Raw genomic sequence first — 16,082 nt, 5'->3', positions numbered from 1 at the left:
CAGTCCATGGGGTCGCAAGAGTCCGACACGACTTAGCGACTCAACAACACTGTGGGTCTTACAGCAGGCAGGGAGCCAGAAGGCACACAGACCCACCCATCGTGGCCTAGACTCTGGGTTTACCCATCAGGTCGTGTTAGTTCACGGGGCTCTTCTGTGACAACCCAAGCGATACAGGCGTGCCCCTGCACGTGCACCGGTGGGCAGCCCGGGCATCCTCCCCACCCGCTCTGTCACCGGACACTTGGCGAAGACACCGCGCCAGCGACACGAGCCTCAGCCTTGGTGCCCGGGGCACCCATGGAAACATGAGGCTGCCCGCCGCCGCCCGGGAGACGCTGAGAGTCGGACGGACGGGCAGTGGACTGGGCAGCCGATGCGCATGGCCCGAGCGGGCGGAAGGCAGGGAGCGCAGGCGTCCGCGGGGCGGATGCAGAGCCGCGCCTAGGGTCCGGGGGTCGCCCAGGCTGACGCTAGCCTGGAAGAAGCGCAGGCTCGGCGGCCTCCCGGGAGGAGACCGCCACCTCCCGTTCGCAGCGCGCGGGGGGCGGGCCCCGACGGCGGCCCGCCCCAGGCCCCGCCCGCCCCGGTCCGCGCCCTCGGCCGCGCGCGCCTTGTTGGTTTCGGGTTGTCAGGCAGCAGCCGCGCGGGCCCCGGCGGCGGTGGGCGTGCGGCTCGGCCATGCCCGCGATCTCGGCCTGAGCCCTTCCGCCCGCCGCAGGCATGAAGGACAGCGGGGACTCCAAGGACCAGCAACTCATGGTGAGACCCGGTCAGCCTCCTCCTCCTCCTCGACCCCATCTCCGGCCCCGAGAACCCAGACCCTGCCGGCGGCCCCCAGACTGTTTCCACTAAGAGGGACTCTTAAGACCCGGGGCTGAGACGGTCCAGAGCAACTTTGCCAAGTCGTGGATATCAAGAAGGAAGGCATCCTGGCCACCCTGCTAAGACCTGAGAAGTTGGCCAAGCTTCAGTCCCACCCCCCTTTACACCTCCCACCGGGGGACACCCTGCGGCCAAGACTGCTTTCTGATCCAGAAGAGACAGGAGCAGGGGGCGCCTGACCCATCTTCCGGAAAAGGAAAGTGGAGGTTTCCCAGTGAACGAGGGTACCCGGGACTGGTGGGGTCAGGAGGTTAGAGAGTTTTGGGGACCATAGGTGGGCAAGAGTCCCCACGTGACAGAGGACCGGGCACAGGATTGAGGGTGGCTGGTTATTGAGTTGCTGTCCGTGTCAGGACTCTAAATATTTCAGAGAAGTGCTGGAAGCCACTTGATGGAGCCCCAGGGCCCTGGGGACTGGGCAGAGGAGGAGGTGTGAATGGGGGTCCAAGAAGCAGCTAGAGGCAAAGACAGATTTCTGATTATCAACAGGGCCAGGTCAGAGTGACGGGGGTGGGGAAGACTCAATGATCCCAAGGCTGATGCGCCCTCCCAGCCCCTAACTTCTGAGATCTGGGGAGGTTCCTACACCACCAGTGGGTGCGTGATGACGTAACTGGAGAATAAGGCAACCCCAGCAAGCCCAGGGCTCTAGAACATCCTGTCTGGCAGTTTAGAACTGTCTCTTTGCAAATGGCTTGCCTTGGCAGGTGTGGACAAAGGGGCCGCCCCTGCCATCCATGGAGTTTGATTGAGGAGGCAGGAGGGCACTCTGACAATGAAGTGCCTCTGAGAGAAGGCTTCTTACCGGGCCTGTGGATGGCTAGTTATACCCACCCGCCCAGCAGGTGTTTCCCCTTGATCAGAAGAAGAAACAGCTTCCCCTTCTTTTGGGGAGACCCATGCCCAGGAAGGGGACCCACCATCTCTCTCTGGCCGGAGGACCGAGAGAGGAGGGAACCCCTGATGGGGCTGTTGTTGGGTAGGGATGTAGTCAGCACGAGGAGGGGAGGTTCCCTGGGCCTCCATCCCACCATCCGGCCGCCACGTGCAGCGCGTCACTCACAGACACACAGACAGGCTGCCCCGGTGCCAAGGGCTCCAAGTTTAAAGCCCAGGGGGGCTGCAGGTGCTTAATTCGGGCGTGTGACTGATGCAGCCGGGAGGAGCAGACAGCTGTCTCCTCTGGGGCTCTCCTCTGGTGCACAGGCTCCTGGGAAATTCATAGACAGACACAGCCTGCATGCTGTGGACCCGATGCCCTCGCCCTGGATGGTCACCTTGAACCACCGAGTTTTCCTCAAGATGAACCGGGCTTGGCTGGCTGATCAGAGAGGAACCCATGAGGCTTGTCCGAGGGAAGGATCCTGGGGTCCTCTCATCCTTCTCTTGGGGCCCTGGCACAGCCCTCTCCATCTAATCCCAGGGGTCTGACCTTCCCTCCCAGGTGGCGCTCCGGGTCCGGCCCATCAGCGTGGCGGAGCTGGAAGAAGGAGCCACCCTCATCGCCCACAAAGTGGACGAGCAGGTATGTGGGGGCTGTGGCCGGGAGCTGCACAGCAGGGCCGGGGTCTGCGCTCACCTAGTAGGGGCAGGTATCTACTCACCTGGTGGAGGCAGGAATGACCCCTCGTCTACCCTCTGAATCCTTGGCTGTACTATTGATTGCATCATCAAGGAAACCACCATCCTTCTTCCAGGAAGCCTCCCTAGATTGATCCAAAGAGAGCTAAAACCTTCCCTGGTCCAGGGGGAAGTGAGCTGAGCCCTTTCATCCAGCCCTGAAAAAATTCACATACCTTCCCTGTACTCATGACTTAACTTCCCCACCTTAATGGATCTACTCCCCATAGAGCATGTGTTCCTAGGGTCACCAGACTGTTCATGGTTTGCAGAGTCTTTGGATGTCTGTTTGCTCTCTTGGTCTTCCTGTCACTATCATGAGCTGGGCAGGGCACGCTCCACCTCCACTTACACAAGAGACAATAAATATTTATCAAGTACCCACAACACACTGGGGACAGTGCTAGGAGCCAGGAAACCACGGTGAGCAGAAAAGGCCCTGTCTTCCTTCCATGGCTTTCTTGTAAAGAAACGTATGAGTGTGTAGCCAGCAAGGGCTGCAAAGAAATGGGTGCTGCTGTGAGAGTAAGAGGGAACTTGACCTTGTCCCGGAGTCAGGGAGGACTTCCCTGAGAAAGGATGCTTGATCTGAAACACACAGGATGAAGAGGAGCTCTTTAGGAGTGTGCTGAAGGGGGAATTTCAACCAGAGGGACTTGCGTGTGCAAAGGCCCTGGGGTGAGAGGGGTGGTGATGCACTTGGGTAACTTAGAAAAGGCCAGCGTGGCTCAGGCTGGAGAGAGAAGTGGTGAGAGGAGGCTGGAGGTGTGGGCAGGAGCCACATTGTCCCCCACGGCAGGGGTGTTTTCTGTTTGTTTGCTTGCTTTTCAAGGAAGGTTTTATTTTTGACATTTCAATCTTTAAAAAAATTTTTTTTATTTTTGGCTGCATCAGGTCTTATGTGGGATCGTCATTGTAGAGAGTGGGCTTCCCTCTAGCTGTGGCCCCAGGGCTCAGCAGTTGCAGCGCGCGGGCTCAGTTGTTCTGAAGCCTGTGGGATCTTACTTCCCCAGCCAGGGATCAAACCTGTGTGCCCTGCATTGCAAGGTGGATTTTTAACCACTGGACCAGCAAGGAAGTCCCAGGCAGGATGTGTTTTGGGGTAGGCAGTTGAGGATCCAAGCGTGGGCTGGGGGTGGGCACCGTGGTGGGGGCAGCAAGGGCACTCTTGGTGCCTGGGTAGAGGCGTCATGCTGCTCTAGCCTATGGGGACCCTGAAAACGGCTACTTGCCTCCACTCCGTGGCTGCTGCCGGCTTCTCCTGAGCTTCAGGGCTCATCAAGGCGGCAGAGTGTGCAGAGGAGTCGGGGTGGCCCCGCATCGTGCAGAAAGAGACGCAAAGTGAGCACTTGCTGCCCGTGATCCTGGAAGGCAGGACTCAGGAAGCCCGACAGCCAAGATAAGAAGAGCACAGGCGGGCAACCCAGCATGAGCTGCGAACCTGCCTCGGGGATTCCCACGAGCTGTGGGCATGGCGGAACTGGGTGGCACCGGCCTCCTGATTTCTCTTCCTCTGTTCCCCCTTGGAAAAGGGGAGCCTTCCTCAAAGACCTCAGGGAAAGCATGGGAGGGTTGGGAGGCCCCACCTAAAGGCCAGCGGGAGCAGGACGTACACACACAGCAGTCATGCAGGGTAGGTTCTGCCTTCCACCAGCTGTGTGGCCTTGGCCAGGTTGCTTCCAGAAGCCTCAACTACCTTCTCTGTAACTGGGGACAGTGACCCTAACCCTTCCCTGAAGAGTCTTTAGGGAGTGCGCTGATGTAGGCACAGTGCTCCCCCAGATCCTGGTACGCAGTAGGCATTTAATAGCTGTGAATTATCATCTCCTGGCCTTCCCTGATGGCTCAGACGGTAAAGAATCTGACCGCAGTGTGGGAGAGACCCAGGTTCGATCCCTGAGTTGGGAAGATCCCCTGGAGAAGGGAATGGCTACCCACTCCAGTATTCTTGCCTGGAACATTCCACGGACAGAGGAGCCTGGAGGGCTACTAGTCCATGGGATTGCAAAGAGTTGGACACGATTGAGCAACTAACACACACGTCATCTACTATAAGTTCCCTACCTACTAAGGAGTTCCATTTGGAGAGCACGTTCGTAAGCCCACTTTGTGCGTAAGTCCGACAAAGTTAGCCTAGGTACCCAATTAACACCATTGGCTGTGTAGTACTGTACTGTAATAGGTTTATAATGCCTTTCACCCAAATAATATATTTAAAAACAAACACAAAAAATAAAGAAAGCCTTTTTAATCTTGCAGTACAGTACCTTGAAAAGGACAGTAGTGCATACAGGGGCTGGCGAGGAGTGAACAAGCAAGAAGGGTTACTGACTGGAGGGGGCGAGGAGGTGGGAGACGGTGGAGCTGAAGGATCGTCAGCAGGAGGAGAGGGAGGGCAGGCTGCAGCGGCTTGCATGCCTGGCGCTGATGGCGTGGGCTCCAGGTCCTTGCTGGAACCAGGTGTACCTTGGCATCTTTAAATGTTCTCACCTTGAAGGTTCAGTGTAGGGGACTTACTGGATTAGTGAGAGAAAGTGCCAAGCATTGCTGATGAGAGGGGCCATCCATGAAGGGCCAGGGAACTCCAGAGGAGAGCCCTCCTTCCCGGCAAGGCCACTCCCTGTTGGTCCCGCTTGTCCCCAGGACTGTCAGGGACAAAGATGCCATCTCTCTGCACTGCTCCTGGCTCCCAGCCGGACTGGGGGCTGAGAGATATTAACCGACGCTGATAGAAATGCTCCGGTCCAGGGCACAGCCCATTGTGTGCCCACACACGGCAAACACTGGCTCCTTTCTGTCCCTGCCAGTGGAGAGGGAGGCCGGACTGCGCCTCTGAGAAGGTCCTGGGCTGGACAGTGCTGACGGGCCTGCTTCTTTGTCGGCTTAGACATACAGAGGGTGGTCTGAGTGGCGTGGGCCCGGGGCTCTCAACACGGACTCCAGGCCCTGCAGGGGGAGAACGCTAGGCTTCTGCCCGGAGCATCTTCTCTCCCCACTGGGTTCAAAAATGCACGTGCCTGCAACTTCCCCAGTGGTCCGATGGTTAAGACTCTGCCCTTCCCCTGCATGGCAGTTTGATCTCTGCTCAGGTAACTAAGATAAAACAAGGATGCACTTGCCTGGCCTGCAGTTTGGGAGAAGCCACAGTGCATGGCAGGCTGGGCACCTCTCAAAAACCAGCCACCACTCAAGTGCTCCGTTCCTCTGACCAGTAAGACCCTGGCTGGCAGAAGGTAAAGACACACGAGTCCAAGAAGCAAAACGGGGGACTTGTCTGGTGGTCCAGTGGTTAAGACTTTACCTTCCAATGCAACGGGCCTGAGTTCAATTCCTGGTTGGGGAAGTAAGATCTCACATGCCTCGAGGCCAAAATTTAAGAAAAGGGCAACCTCCCAGTCTGGCCAGGCCCTGCACCCTGACCTCTGTGGCTCTTTGGTGACCCCCAGGGCTCGTCTCTGACCCTGGCCCCTCAGGCCTGCATCATTGACCCCGAGAGGGCTCGGGGCTGCAGGCTTGACCAGCCTCACTGATGGGGCAGCTGTTCAGCTCCTCCTTCTTGAGGTCTGGAGCCCGGTGACTGGCAGGGTGAGCATGGGAGCAGCCCCAGCACAACAGGGCCATGGAGCTGCTTCCCAGCAAAGGTGCCGCTGGCCCAGGCGGCCTGCACAACGCCCTGCCTCTGCTAAAGAGACTTCTTCTTGGGAAGCAGACCTGCCCTTGACCCAGGGGCTTCCATTGCCCCCTTGCTGTGGCCCTTCCTCACAACCCCGCCCCACAGAGGGGCTCCCAGCCCAGTCTGTCCTGGCCTGGGCTTCTGGGCTCTTTCTTCCCTCTCTGATGGAGGAGCTACTTGCTCCCATGCTCAGGCCAGGGGGTGGGGAGCAACCCAGAGGTCACACTACTGAAGCCCGGCCCTTGGTGGTTAGCAGGGAGGCCGTGCTGTGAAAGCCCGCCAGTCCTAGTGGGGAGAGGTGGGCCTAGGCGTCCGTCACCTGTTGGCGTGAGGGGTCCCAGGACAGCCTTGCTTGGAGCTGGGGGTCGTTCTCCTGGGGCTGAGGGAGTCCGTGTTCCCCGGCTTTGCAGAGGTGGACAGGGGCAGGGCAGGGTGTCCTCTGCAGACCAGAGGCTGGTGCCTGCATTCTGAGGAAGCTGGAGCAAGGTTTGGCTTTGTAAAGACGAGATTCAGGTGCCTGTGGTCTTACCTGCCCCACCCCCGTCCCCGGGGGGCTTGATTTGGGTTGACGGTTGATTCGGGGCATCATCATAGCACTGTCAACACAGTGCCTTCTTAAATGTCTCCAGGGCTTCCCCGTCGACGCTAGTGGTAAAGCACTCGCCTGCCAATGCAGGAGACATAGGAGATGCTGGTTCGAGCCCTGGGTCGGGAAGATCCCCTGGAAGAGGGCTTGGCAACCGGCTCCAGTATTCTTGCCTGGAGCATCCCATGGACAGAGGAGCCTGGCGGGCAACAGTCCATAGATTCACAGAGTCCGACACAACTGAAGCGGTTTAGTATGCATACATAGACGTCTCCATGGGTTCCTGGACGCCCAGTGCTTACCCAGTGCCCGGTGCCTGGTCGGGATTTAAGAGATGTTAGTTTATCTCAAGGGCTGACAGTCGGATGGTTTCAGGCCCCGGAGATAAGTGAAACCCTGGCCCACCTCCTGCCCACCCGCTTCTGGCTTCTGGGCTTCCTGTCTGGTGGTCCCCAGTTGGTCTCTGCCACATATATATGTTCAGGGAGGGGTCCAGTAGGAGCTCAGTCTCCTAGCATCGGGCGTTGGGTCTAGACTCTGATGCCAGATCCTTCAGGGAGGGCCCCTGATGACTGTAAAGTGGGGAAGGGCAGCCTGAGAGGGCTGTGGGGCCCAGGAGTCCCAAGGCTAGAAAAAGAAGCTCCCAGAACAAAGAGCTTCCTTCTCCCCACCCCACCCCCACCACCCCTTGGAGCCCACAGCCCACTGCCCCTCCCCTCAGCCTCCCAGACTGTGTTTATCTGCAGGATTTAAGTCACCTGCGCACATGCATAATCCCATAATTAGCCTCAAACCCCAACTGTCGACCTCCCTGTGCCCCTGGGGGTCCTGTCTCAGGAGTCAAGGGACTTCCTATCTCTGTTTTCTCATCAGAAGGCAGGATGTTAATAACCTGCTCTGCCAGGCCGTAGAGCTGTTGAGAGGATTAGAGCAATCCTCTGAGGGTGAGGCCCACCGCCTGGATGCTTCCCGGCTCCATGGCCCCAGAGGGCCAAGCCTGGTGGAGGGTGACTTGGGAGAGGATTCGGGGAGCCTTTCCCTCCTTAGCCACACCGCCACGCATCTCCCCAGCCCCCTCCCGGCCCCAGACAACCACTTTCCATCTCTATAGATTCGCCTGCTCTGGACAGTTTGTGGAAACGGGATCCTGCAATCTGTGGTTCTTCGTGTCTGACTTGTTTCACTGAGCATGTTTTCAGGGTTCATCCACGTTGTCGCCTGGGTCAGAGTGTCATTCCTTTTTGTGGCTGGGTAGTATTCCACGCTGCTCCGCATCTAATCAGCCTCCCCTCAGTTGATGGACATTTGGCTTGTTTCCTACGTTTTGACTGTTGTGAATAATGCCGCCAGGATGCAAGCTTGCTTACACTTAGCGCCTGAATGGGTACACGGCAAGCTGTGTGTTGTGTGTTGTGCTCAGCCATCTCTGACTCTGGGACCCCATGGACTGTAGCCGGCCAGGCTCCTCTGGCCAGGAATCCTCCATAGGATTCTCCAGGCAAGGATACTGGAGTCAGTTGCCATTTCCTCCTCCAGGGGATCTTCCAGACCCAGGGATCAAATTCGCGTCTCCTGCATTGGCAGATGGATTCTTTACCACTGAGCCACAAGGGCAATGGTTAAAAGGGCAGATCTGTGGGCCCCATTCCCCAGAGATTCTCATTCCGTGAATCTGGGCAGTGCTGGGAATCTGCATTTCAGAGGCTCCCAGGAAGACGGTGATGAAGGGATCAGCAGACCCGAGAGAGAGAGGCAGCCCTAGGCCATGTCGGTCACACCTCTGTTACCCGGGTCCTCAGAGTCCTGCGGGAAGGTGGGGACCTGGCCAGGATGTCAGCCAGGTGTGGCCCTGTTCGGAGCAGTTGGCTGGACCTCGGTGGCTTTATGAGCTCAGCATTCTAATGTTTTTTTCATCTGGATACAGGGCTTTCAGAGCCCTGTAACACCCTTCCTGGGATCAAAATCTCCTTTCTTGAGTACCCGCAGGATGGTACAACTAGAAATCTGACCAGCCACAAATTTTGCTTCTTAAAGAACAAACAAACAAATCCAGAAACAGCTTTACAGAGGTGATATCCAGCGGAATCTGGCTTTTGTTTTGCTGTGTCTGGTTTACAGCCCGAGAATAAAGGAGCTGTGGGCTTAGCAACCTGGACTGGAAATGACGCCTCCTGAGCTGGGCACCCCCTCACATTCCTGTTCTCTGCTGGGGCTTCCTGAGCAGGCGAGGGGAGATGGGGTGATTTCTTCTCTCAAGTCTATGGCCCTGTGGGTCCTCCCTGACTTCTGGCCAGGGTGAACATGAGGCCCGGAGAGGTGGTGCAGTCTTCCTGCGGTCACCCAGCAGTCTGGAGCCTGAACCCAATTTGCACATCGCCCCCTGCTCAGAGAACTTCGCTGCCAGTTTGGTGGCTTGAGGGGGAACAGCAGTTTTCATGCGGGGGTGATTTTGCTCCCCCGGGGGCATGTGGCGATGTCACCGTGGGCGGAGGCAGTGCTGGGGCCTCCCGTGCCGGAGGGCTGCTGCCAACCATCCTACAATACCCGAGACAAGTCCCGCTCACAGTGGTCCAGCCCAAAGCATCAGTAGCGCTGAGACTGCAAAACCCTGAGCCATCGAGAGGCCAGAAAGAGGCGGTTAGCGCTGCTCACCTGATCAAAGCCCCACAGCTTAGCGCTGCTCAGCAGGAAGAAGTCCCCACACGCTTTGTTCCTGGTATTTCTCACCTAGGAGATGCTGGGGAGGAGCCTGGTCCCTTCTGTAGCCCCATATACGGATGACACCCTCCTACCCCGAGTCTGAGGCCCCCCCTAGCTCCCCAGTGGATCTTGGGTTTCCCAGCCCAAATCTAGAACTGCAAAGATCACAACTGGCCTTGAGTCAAGAATAGGTCTGGATGTGGGGCGGTGAGGGCAGGGAGAGGGCAAGCCGGGGCCTCTGCGGAGTCAGGGGGCCTGGATCAGTGGAGGCAGGGCCCTGCCGTGTGCTGCCACCTGGCCCAGCCCCAGCCACACCTCCCACCCCACCCCCTGCCAGTGTGTGGGGGGGGGGCCTTTGCGTCTTGTGTGGTCAACGTCCCCCTTGAAACCTCCCAGAGGCAGGTGTCCAGCGTGCTACAGGTTGAACATGGACACTTAAGACTCAGGGATTTTGTGAAAGGAGGATCCCAGGCTGAGCCCACCACCTCCGGGCTGAGGGAGGGGCCTGCCTCGGGGCAGGGGGTGGGGGGTGATGTATCAGTTTCCAAGGCTGCTGGACCAAAATACCACATTCACTCAGTCCGTGTCCGACTCTTTGAGACCCCACGACTGCAGCACACCAGGCCTCCCTGTCCTCCACCATCTCCCAGAGTTCCCTCAAACTCATGTCCATTGAGTCAGTGATGCCATCCAATCATCTCATCCTCTGTCGTCCCCTTCTCCTCCTGCCTTCAATCTTTCCCAGCATCAGGGTCTTTTCTAAGGAGTCAGCTCTTTGTATCAGGTGGGCAAACTATTGGAGTTTCAACTTCAGCATCAGTCCTGCCAATGCATATTCAGGACTGATTTCCTTTCGGATGGACTGGCTGGATCTCCTTCCCTCCACATGTGTCTGTGCCATAGTAGCCCCCTTTTATAAGGACACCACCACCTTATAAAAGGACCACATCCTAACTCAACTGATTACATCTGCAACAACGCTATTTCCAAATAAGGTCACACTCGGAGGTCACACTGGGGAGTTGGACTTCAACATTTAAATCTGGTGGGAGGTGGGCACAGCTCAACCAAACAGATGAGCATCCCCCCAGCTAGGCCGCTGTTGTTCCAGAGGCAGGGACAGGAGGCCTGTTTAGGAGCCTGGGTTCTGGAACCCAGTAGCTTTAAATCCAGTGAGCTCTGTACTTGGCAGTGCAGCCTTGGGTACCAGTCTGACTCCTCATTACAGTCTTGCAATAATGAGGCCTGCTCTAAGTTGTCGGAGAAGGTGAGAAAGTGTGCAAAGCATTTAGCACTTCTTGTGGCCCCAGTGCAACTTTATTTAGAAAGCTTTCCTTGGGGACTTCCCTGGTCGTCTAGTGATTAGGACTCTTGTGTTCCCACTGCAGAGGGGCATGGGTTCAGTCCCTGGTCAGGAAAGTTCCAGATGCCACGAAGTGTAGCCAGAAAAAATAAAACATTCCCTGGGCTGATGCCGGGTGCCAGTCTGGGTGACTTTTAGGATGTATAGGAGCTGCTTTGCGGGGCGGGGGGCAACACATGCTCACAGAGGGGCCCCTACGTCTCCTTCTGTGGCCACCTTGGGTCTGTGCTCGTGGGATTCCTGGCAGTGAGAACAGGAGGAAAAGTTCCTGAGCTCTTGTTCCAACCCTACCTTTCTCCTGAGAACTGCCGGTGATTCTGGGCTGAGGCCACCTGCCCTCAGCCTGCCTGTCACATCGCGGCCTTGCTCGTGTGGTCCCCTTGCTTGCTTTCCCACCTCCCGTTCCTCAGCCAATTCTCGCTCATCCTTTAAGACTTGCTGCTGGGACTTCCCTGGTGGTCCGGTGGTTAAGACTCTGCATTTGCAGTTCAGGGGGCACGGGTTCAATTCCTGGTCAGGGAACTGAGATCCTGCTTGCTTTGTGGCATGCCAGAAATGTTTTAAAAATAAGGTAGATATGCAACAAGGACTTCCTGGTGGCTCAGTTGGTAAAGCATCTGCCTGCAATGCAGGAGACCCTGGTTCAATCCCTGGTTCAGGAAGATCCCCTGGAGAAGGAAACAGCAACCCACTCCTGTATTCTTGCCTGGAGAATTCCATGGACAGAGGAGCCTGGTGGGCTCCAGTCCCTGAGGTCGCAAGAGTCGAACACAACTTAGCTACTAAACCACCAAGCAACAACGATTTACTCTATAGCACAGGGAACTATATTAAATATCTTATTGAAAAAAGGCAGTGCTGGTACCTCCTCTTCCAGGAAGCCCTCCTGTAGTGGAAAAGCTAGGTCGTGTGCCCCTTCTCTGCACTCTGCCTGCCTCCCGGAGCCCAGTGCTTGTTATTAAAATGGTCTGTGACCCGCTGGACTCTGAACGCCATGCAGGAAATCGCATCTCTCTCTGACCCAGAGGGTATCGCGTAATGCCTGGGTTACATGCAAAGTGCCCAGCAGTTGTGGTCACTCGGCCTGAACTCCTGTGCTGCCTCCGGGCGGCCCCGAGCACCCCACCCTCACCCCAGCCCTCCGCAGCTCAGGTCCAGTTCACCTGGCCGAGGGGCACAAAGGCTCCATCGTGTGCCTGAGAGGGCAGGGAAGGGGCTGATGCTCTGAAGAGTTGGGTGCGGGCAGGGGTCCAGACAGATGGAGACCCAGACAAAGCCCTCTTTTAAGAGGGGCTCATGGCAGCCAGCCGTGCTGACGATGTCCTGATTCAGGAGGCTGAATGTCAAAGGGACCAGATGCCCACGGTGCCCATGAACTTGGCAGTGCCCAGAGGTCACCTGAAGGTGATCAGTGGGTGATGGGCATCCGTGCAGGCTGCTCGCCCTCCCCTGCGCTAAAAGCCCCCAGAGGGTGCCCCTCGGGCTGCTGGCGCTGCCGGTGTGCCCAGGAGCTCTGACACCGAGGGTGAGAGCCGTGCAGCTGGTCAGGCTCCCTTGCATCCCTCCTCTGGGACCCACGCCTGGGGACTTGTGGGCGGATATTTCTTCATTTGGGTCTGACATTTGATCAGGGCTCCTGCTCCAGGTATTAGGGCCAGAGCCAGGAAATGGATCCTGGGAGAGGCTTACACGGCCCTGGGGCTGAAGCCTGGAGGAGGTGGCCGGAGACAGGTGTGCACCCCAGGTACACTGCAAGCCCCAGCGTCCTGCACTCAGCTTGCTGTGCCCACCCAGGCTTTAGCAGTCTGTGACGAGGGCCGGGGCAGTGGCCTCCTCGTTTCCCTACACAGAGCCCCACCCCAGCCTGTCTGGGGCATCCCCTCTCGTGGCTCCCCTGGAATCCCACCTGACTGGTTAAGACCTCTGCCTGAGGGTCCCGGGCACAGGGGACAGACTTCTTCCTTCTTCCCTCCACTGAAGATCTCAGAGGAGGGCCCTGTTGGGATCTGGAGGAAGCGGGGGTGGGGGTGGGTGTCTTGGGCCAGTTTAGAAGCAGTGAGCACCAGTGTGTACCTACTGGGAGGAGCCTGGTGGGAGCCCCAAAGCTGTGGTCCTCCCAGCACCGGGGGCTCCTGAATCCTGATGCTGGATGGGGGTGCACCCAGAGGGACCCCTATCATCTCCTGCGTCCATGGTACTGGACCGGCTCCCAAATCAGCCTCCTCTGTCTGCCCCTCGGCAAGACAAGGGCCTCACGCCTTGTCTCCTCTCGAGTTCTTTTTGGGCCGTCACTGGCCCTGACTCCCCTGCTGACCGCAGAAGGGAGCTCTGAGCCCTTGGGGTGGTCCCAGGGCAGCCCGCCCACTCAGTGTCTTGTCCTTTGTTGGGACTCGGTTGACCTTGACCCTGACACTCCTGGACTCCAAGTCTCATCCGGCCCCTCCTGCTCTTTCCCACGTCCTGAGTGGGGGTGAGGCCAGTGGTCAGTGTGGACATCGGGGTGGGCCTGGGACTCCCGGGTTACTGCCCACCTCCCCTTGGGACCTTTGCAGATGGTGGTTCTTATGGACCCAATGGAGGATCCCGATGACATCCTACGGGCGCACCGCTCCCGGGAGAAGTCCTACCTGTTCGACGTGGCCTTTGACTTCACTGCCACCCAGGTGAGGGGGCGCCTGGGCCTGGGGACACATAGGATCCCCTCTCTGCCCTCTGACCGACTTGGGAGGGAGCCCTTAGAGGACCCTGGCACCGAGCCCCAGGCATCCCTCCATCACTCACTCTCTCTACCTGCCGCATCCCCACATGTACACGTGTGCGTGAGCCTGCATGGTGCATACAGAGCCTTCTGGGTGGACACACCGCGGTCAGCACACAAATGCCACCCTCCACGGGGACCCACACAGCACTCCCCACAGGTGGCCCCTAGGGGAGCTGCAGGAAGGTGCTTGAAGCCCAGCTGGTGCTGGGAGGGGCGCCTCGGGGAAGCTGACACCCTCCCAGGGACCCCGTCTCACCCATCCACAAATGCCCCAAGGAGCAGGTGTGAGGCGTCCTCTGGGCTGGGGGCCAGGAGCCAGCTGTTGGTGGGGAGGGTCTCAGGTGTCCTGACACTCTTGCAGGCTGGCATTCTCCCCGCCACACACCCGTGGGGGGAAAGCAGAGACATCCTTCCCCCGTTCTCACCCCCACTTCTCAGGGCCTGAGGGCTCTAGGGATGAAACTGCCTCTGTTGGGGGTCAGGGTGAGCCTGCGGGCCTGTGTGCTCTGCCCTGGCTGTGCCCAGGGTCTTGACGGGTCTCCTCTTCCCTGCAGGAGATGGTGTATCAAGCCACCACCAAGAGCCTCATCGAAGGCGTCATCTCAGGCTACAATGCCACTGTCTTTGCCTATGGCCCCACAGGTGAGGGCGAGTGCCCCCAAGAATCAAGCTCCTCACCCTCCACCTCAGAGCTTGTCTGACCCAGACTGGAGCAGGAATCAAGGATGTGGCCGATTGAAACTGCCCTCTCCCAGAGCCCTTTGGACCCAGAGCCCCACCCCCAGCTAAGGATGCCATCTTCTCCCCCTCCCCCCACCTCCCAGCCACCTGGGAGGCTCCAGCCTTGAAGACAGACCCAGGTTTGCCAGGGGCCCCGCCCTCCCAGTCTCTGTCCTGCTCACCCACCCCCTCCCCACTCTGCCCCAGGCTGTGGGAAAACCTACACCATGCTGGGCACAGACCACGAGCCTGGCATCTATGTTCGGACCCTCAACGACCTCTTCTGTGCCATCGAGGAGACCAGCGACGACATGGAATACGAGGTGTCCATGTCCTACCTGGAGGTGAGCCCTCGGCCCTCCCCGTCCTGAGGGCTTGGGCCAGGAGGCCCGCAGGCCTGGGCCGGTTTACCTCCCGGGGGTCAGGCCACGGGGCAGTCTCCTGGGGGCGCTCATCACGGCTGCCCTCCCATGTGCTTGTGGTCAGCCTCACTTTATAAAAACTCAGAGAGGCAACTAGACAGCCACAGTCCCTCGGTCACACAGTAAGTGGGGGAACAGGAATTCAGACTCAGGACCCTGCGGCTTTAGAGCCGAGCCCTGCCCACTTGGCTACTCCAAAACTACCTGGTCACTGAGCACAGACCTCAGCCAGCCTCCCAGAGGCCATCCTCTGGGCCCACTCCACCCTTCCCTGGTGGCTCAGATGGTAAAGAATCTGCCTGCAATGCAGGAGACCCAGGCTTGGGAAGATCCCCTGGAGAAGGAAACCAACCCACTCCATTCTTGCCTGGAGAATCCCATGGACAGAGGAGCCTGGCGGGCTACAGTCCATGGGGTCGCAGAGAGTCGGACACGACTGAGCCAACCCTGTTTACTTTGCTAGGCTACCTGCAGGCACCCTGTATATGTAGGTACAGGTGAGAACATTACATATATGGACAGGCTTAGACCTGCCAGCCTTCACCACCTTCACACAGCCCCCGATGCCCACCTGTGGGAGTGCTATCACTGGGCAATAGCAGATCAGTGGGGGTGGGGGCCCACAGAGGCCAGAAGCGGTGGGAGAGCCACTGGGCTAGGCTCCATCTGGCTCCTGGCCTCCCTGGCTTCCCCTGGAAGCTGATAATCTCCTGGGTGACAGCTCAGGAGGGGCAGCGAGGCACTGCTGCCAGCACCTGCTCCAGCCAGCGTCGTGTTGACTTAGCCAGCAAGATGCACTTCGGGGGCTGTGGTTGGGGAGGCTGGGTGAAGGTACCATAAGGGTTGCCTAGCAACCACCAGGGCTTGGCCATGGGTTAGGTTCCATCCTCTGCCCGGTGCCCGGCTGGCCTGCTGCCTTCTGTGCCGTTGGCTCTGGCAGCCCAGTGTTTCCCCCCGGATGCTGAAGCCCCCTTACGCCCACCCCATAGGAAGGAAGGAAGGGGTCCATCTCCTTAACCCAGGGTTTCCCTGAGATGAGCCTGGAGCTCTCAGGAGGGATGGGCCTGAACCTCCTGCTCTCGGTCTCCCGTTAATGTCTGTCCCCTGCCCCTCCCAATCGGTCCCATCAGATCTACAATGAGATGATCCGGGACTTATTGAACCCTGCCCTGGGGTACCTGGAGCTGAGGGAAGACTCCAAGGGAGTGATCCAGGTGGCCGGAATCACCGAGGTCTCCACTATCAACGCCAAAGAGGCGAGTCTTGTGCAGCCAGTCGGGTAGTGGAAGACACTAACCTCTGTGTGTGGCGGTGTGACCAGAGGCGGCAGGGCTCTGCAACCAGGGAGCCGC

At 58.4% G+C, this 16,082-nt stretch overlaps 1 protein-coding gene and 1 non-coding gene across 5 annotated transcripts in view; both read left to right on the top strand.

Moving 5' to 3' along the window:
- Positions 1-625: 625 nt before the first annotated feature.
- Positions 626-16,082, top strand: part of KIF19 (kinesin family member 19) — a 27,604-nt gene continuing 12,147 nt past the window's right edge. For 2 of the 4 annotated variants that reach the window (XM_027974030.2, XM_042256440.1), the window contains exons 1-6: positions 626-762; positions 2,330-2,410; positions 13,380-13,490; positions 14,143-14,230; positions 14,516-14,652; positions 15,861-15,986. In XM_027974030.2, the coding sequence (XP_027829831.2) occupies positions 724-762; positions 2,330-2,410; positions 13,380-13,490; positions 14,143-14,230; positions 14,516-14,652; positions 15,861-15,986 (582 nt within the window). In that variant the 5' untranslated portion in view covers positions 626-723. The remainder of the gene's footprint in view (positions 763-2,329; positions 2,411-13,379; positions 13,491-14,142; positions 14,231-14,515; positions 14,653-15,860; positions 15,987-16,082) is intronic. The other 2 variants (XM_042256442.1, XM_042256441.1) reach the window with 1 other exon arrangement.
- TRNAC-GCA (transfer RNA cysteine (anticodon GCA)) lies at positions 11,418-11,490 on the top strand. The gene has a single exon. It is a non-coding gene; the product is annotated as a tRNA-Cys (tRNA).

The sequence above is a fragment of the Ovis aries genome, chromosome 11 (genome assembly GCF_016772045.2).
Source record: "Ovis aries strain OAR_USU_Benz2616 breed Rambouillet chromosome 11, ARS-UI_Ramb_v3.0, whole genome shotgun sequence".
Taxonomy (NCBI): Eukaryota; Metazoa; Chordata; class Mammalia; order Artiodactyla; family Bovidae; genus Ovis; species Ovis aries.
The sequence above is the reverse complement of the archived record's forward strand: the minus strand, read 5'-3'. Positions and strand labels throughout refer to the sequence as shown.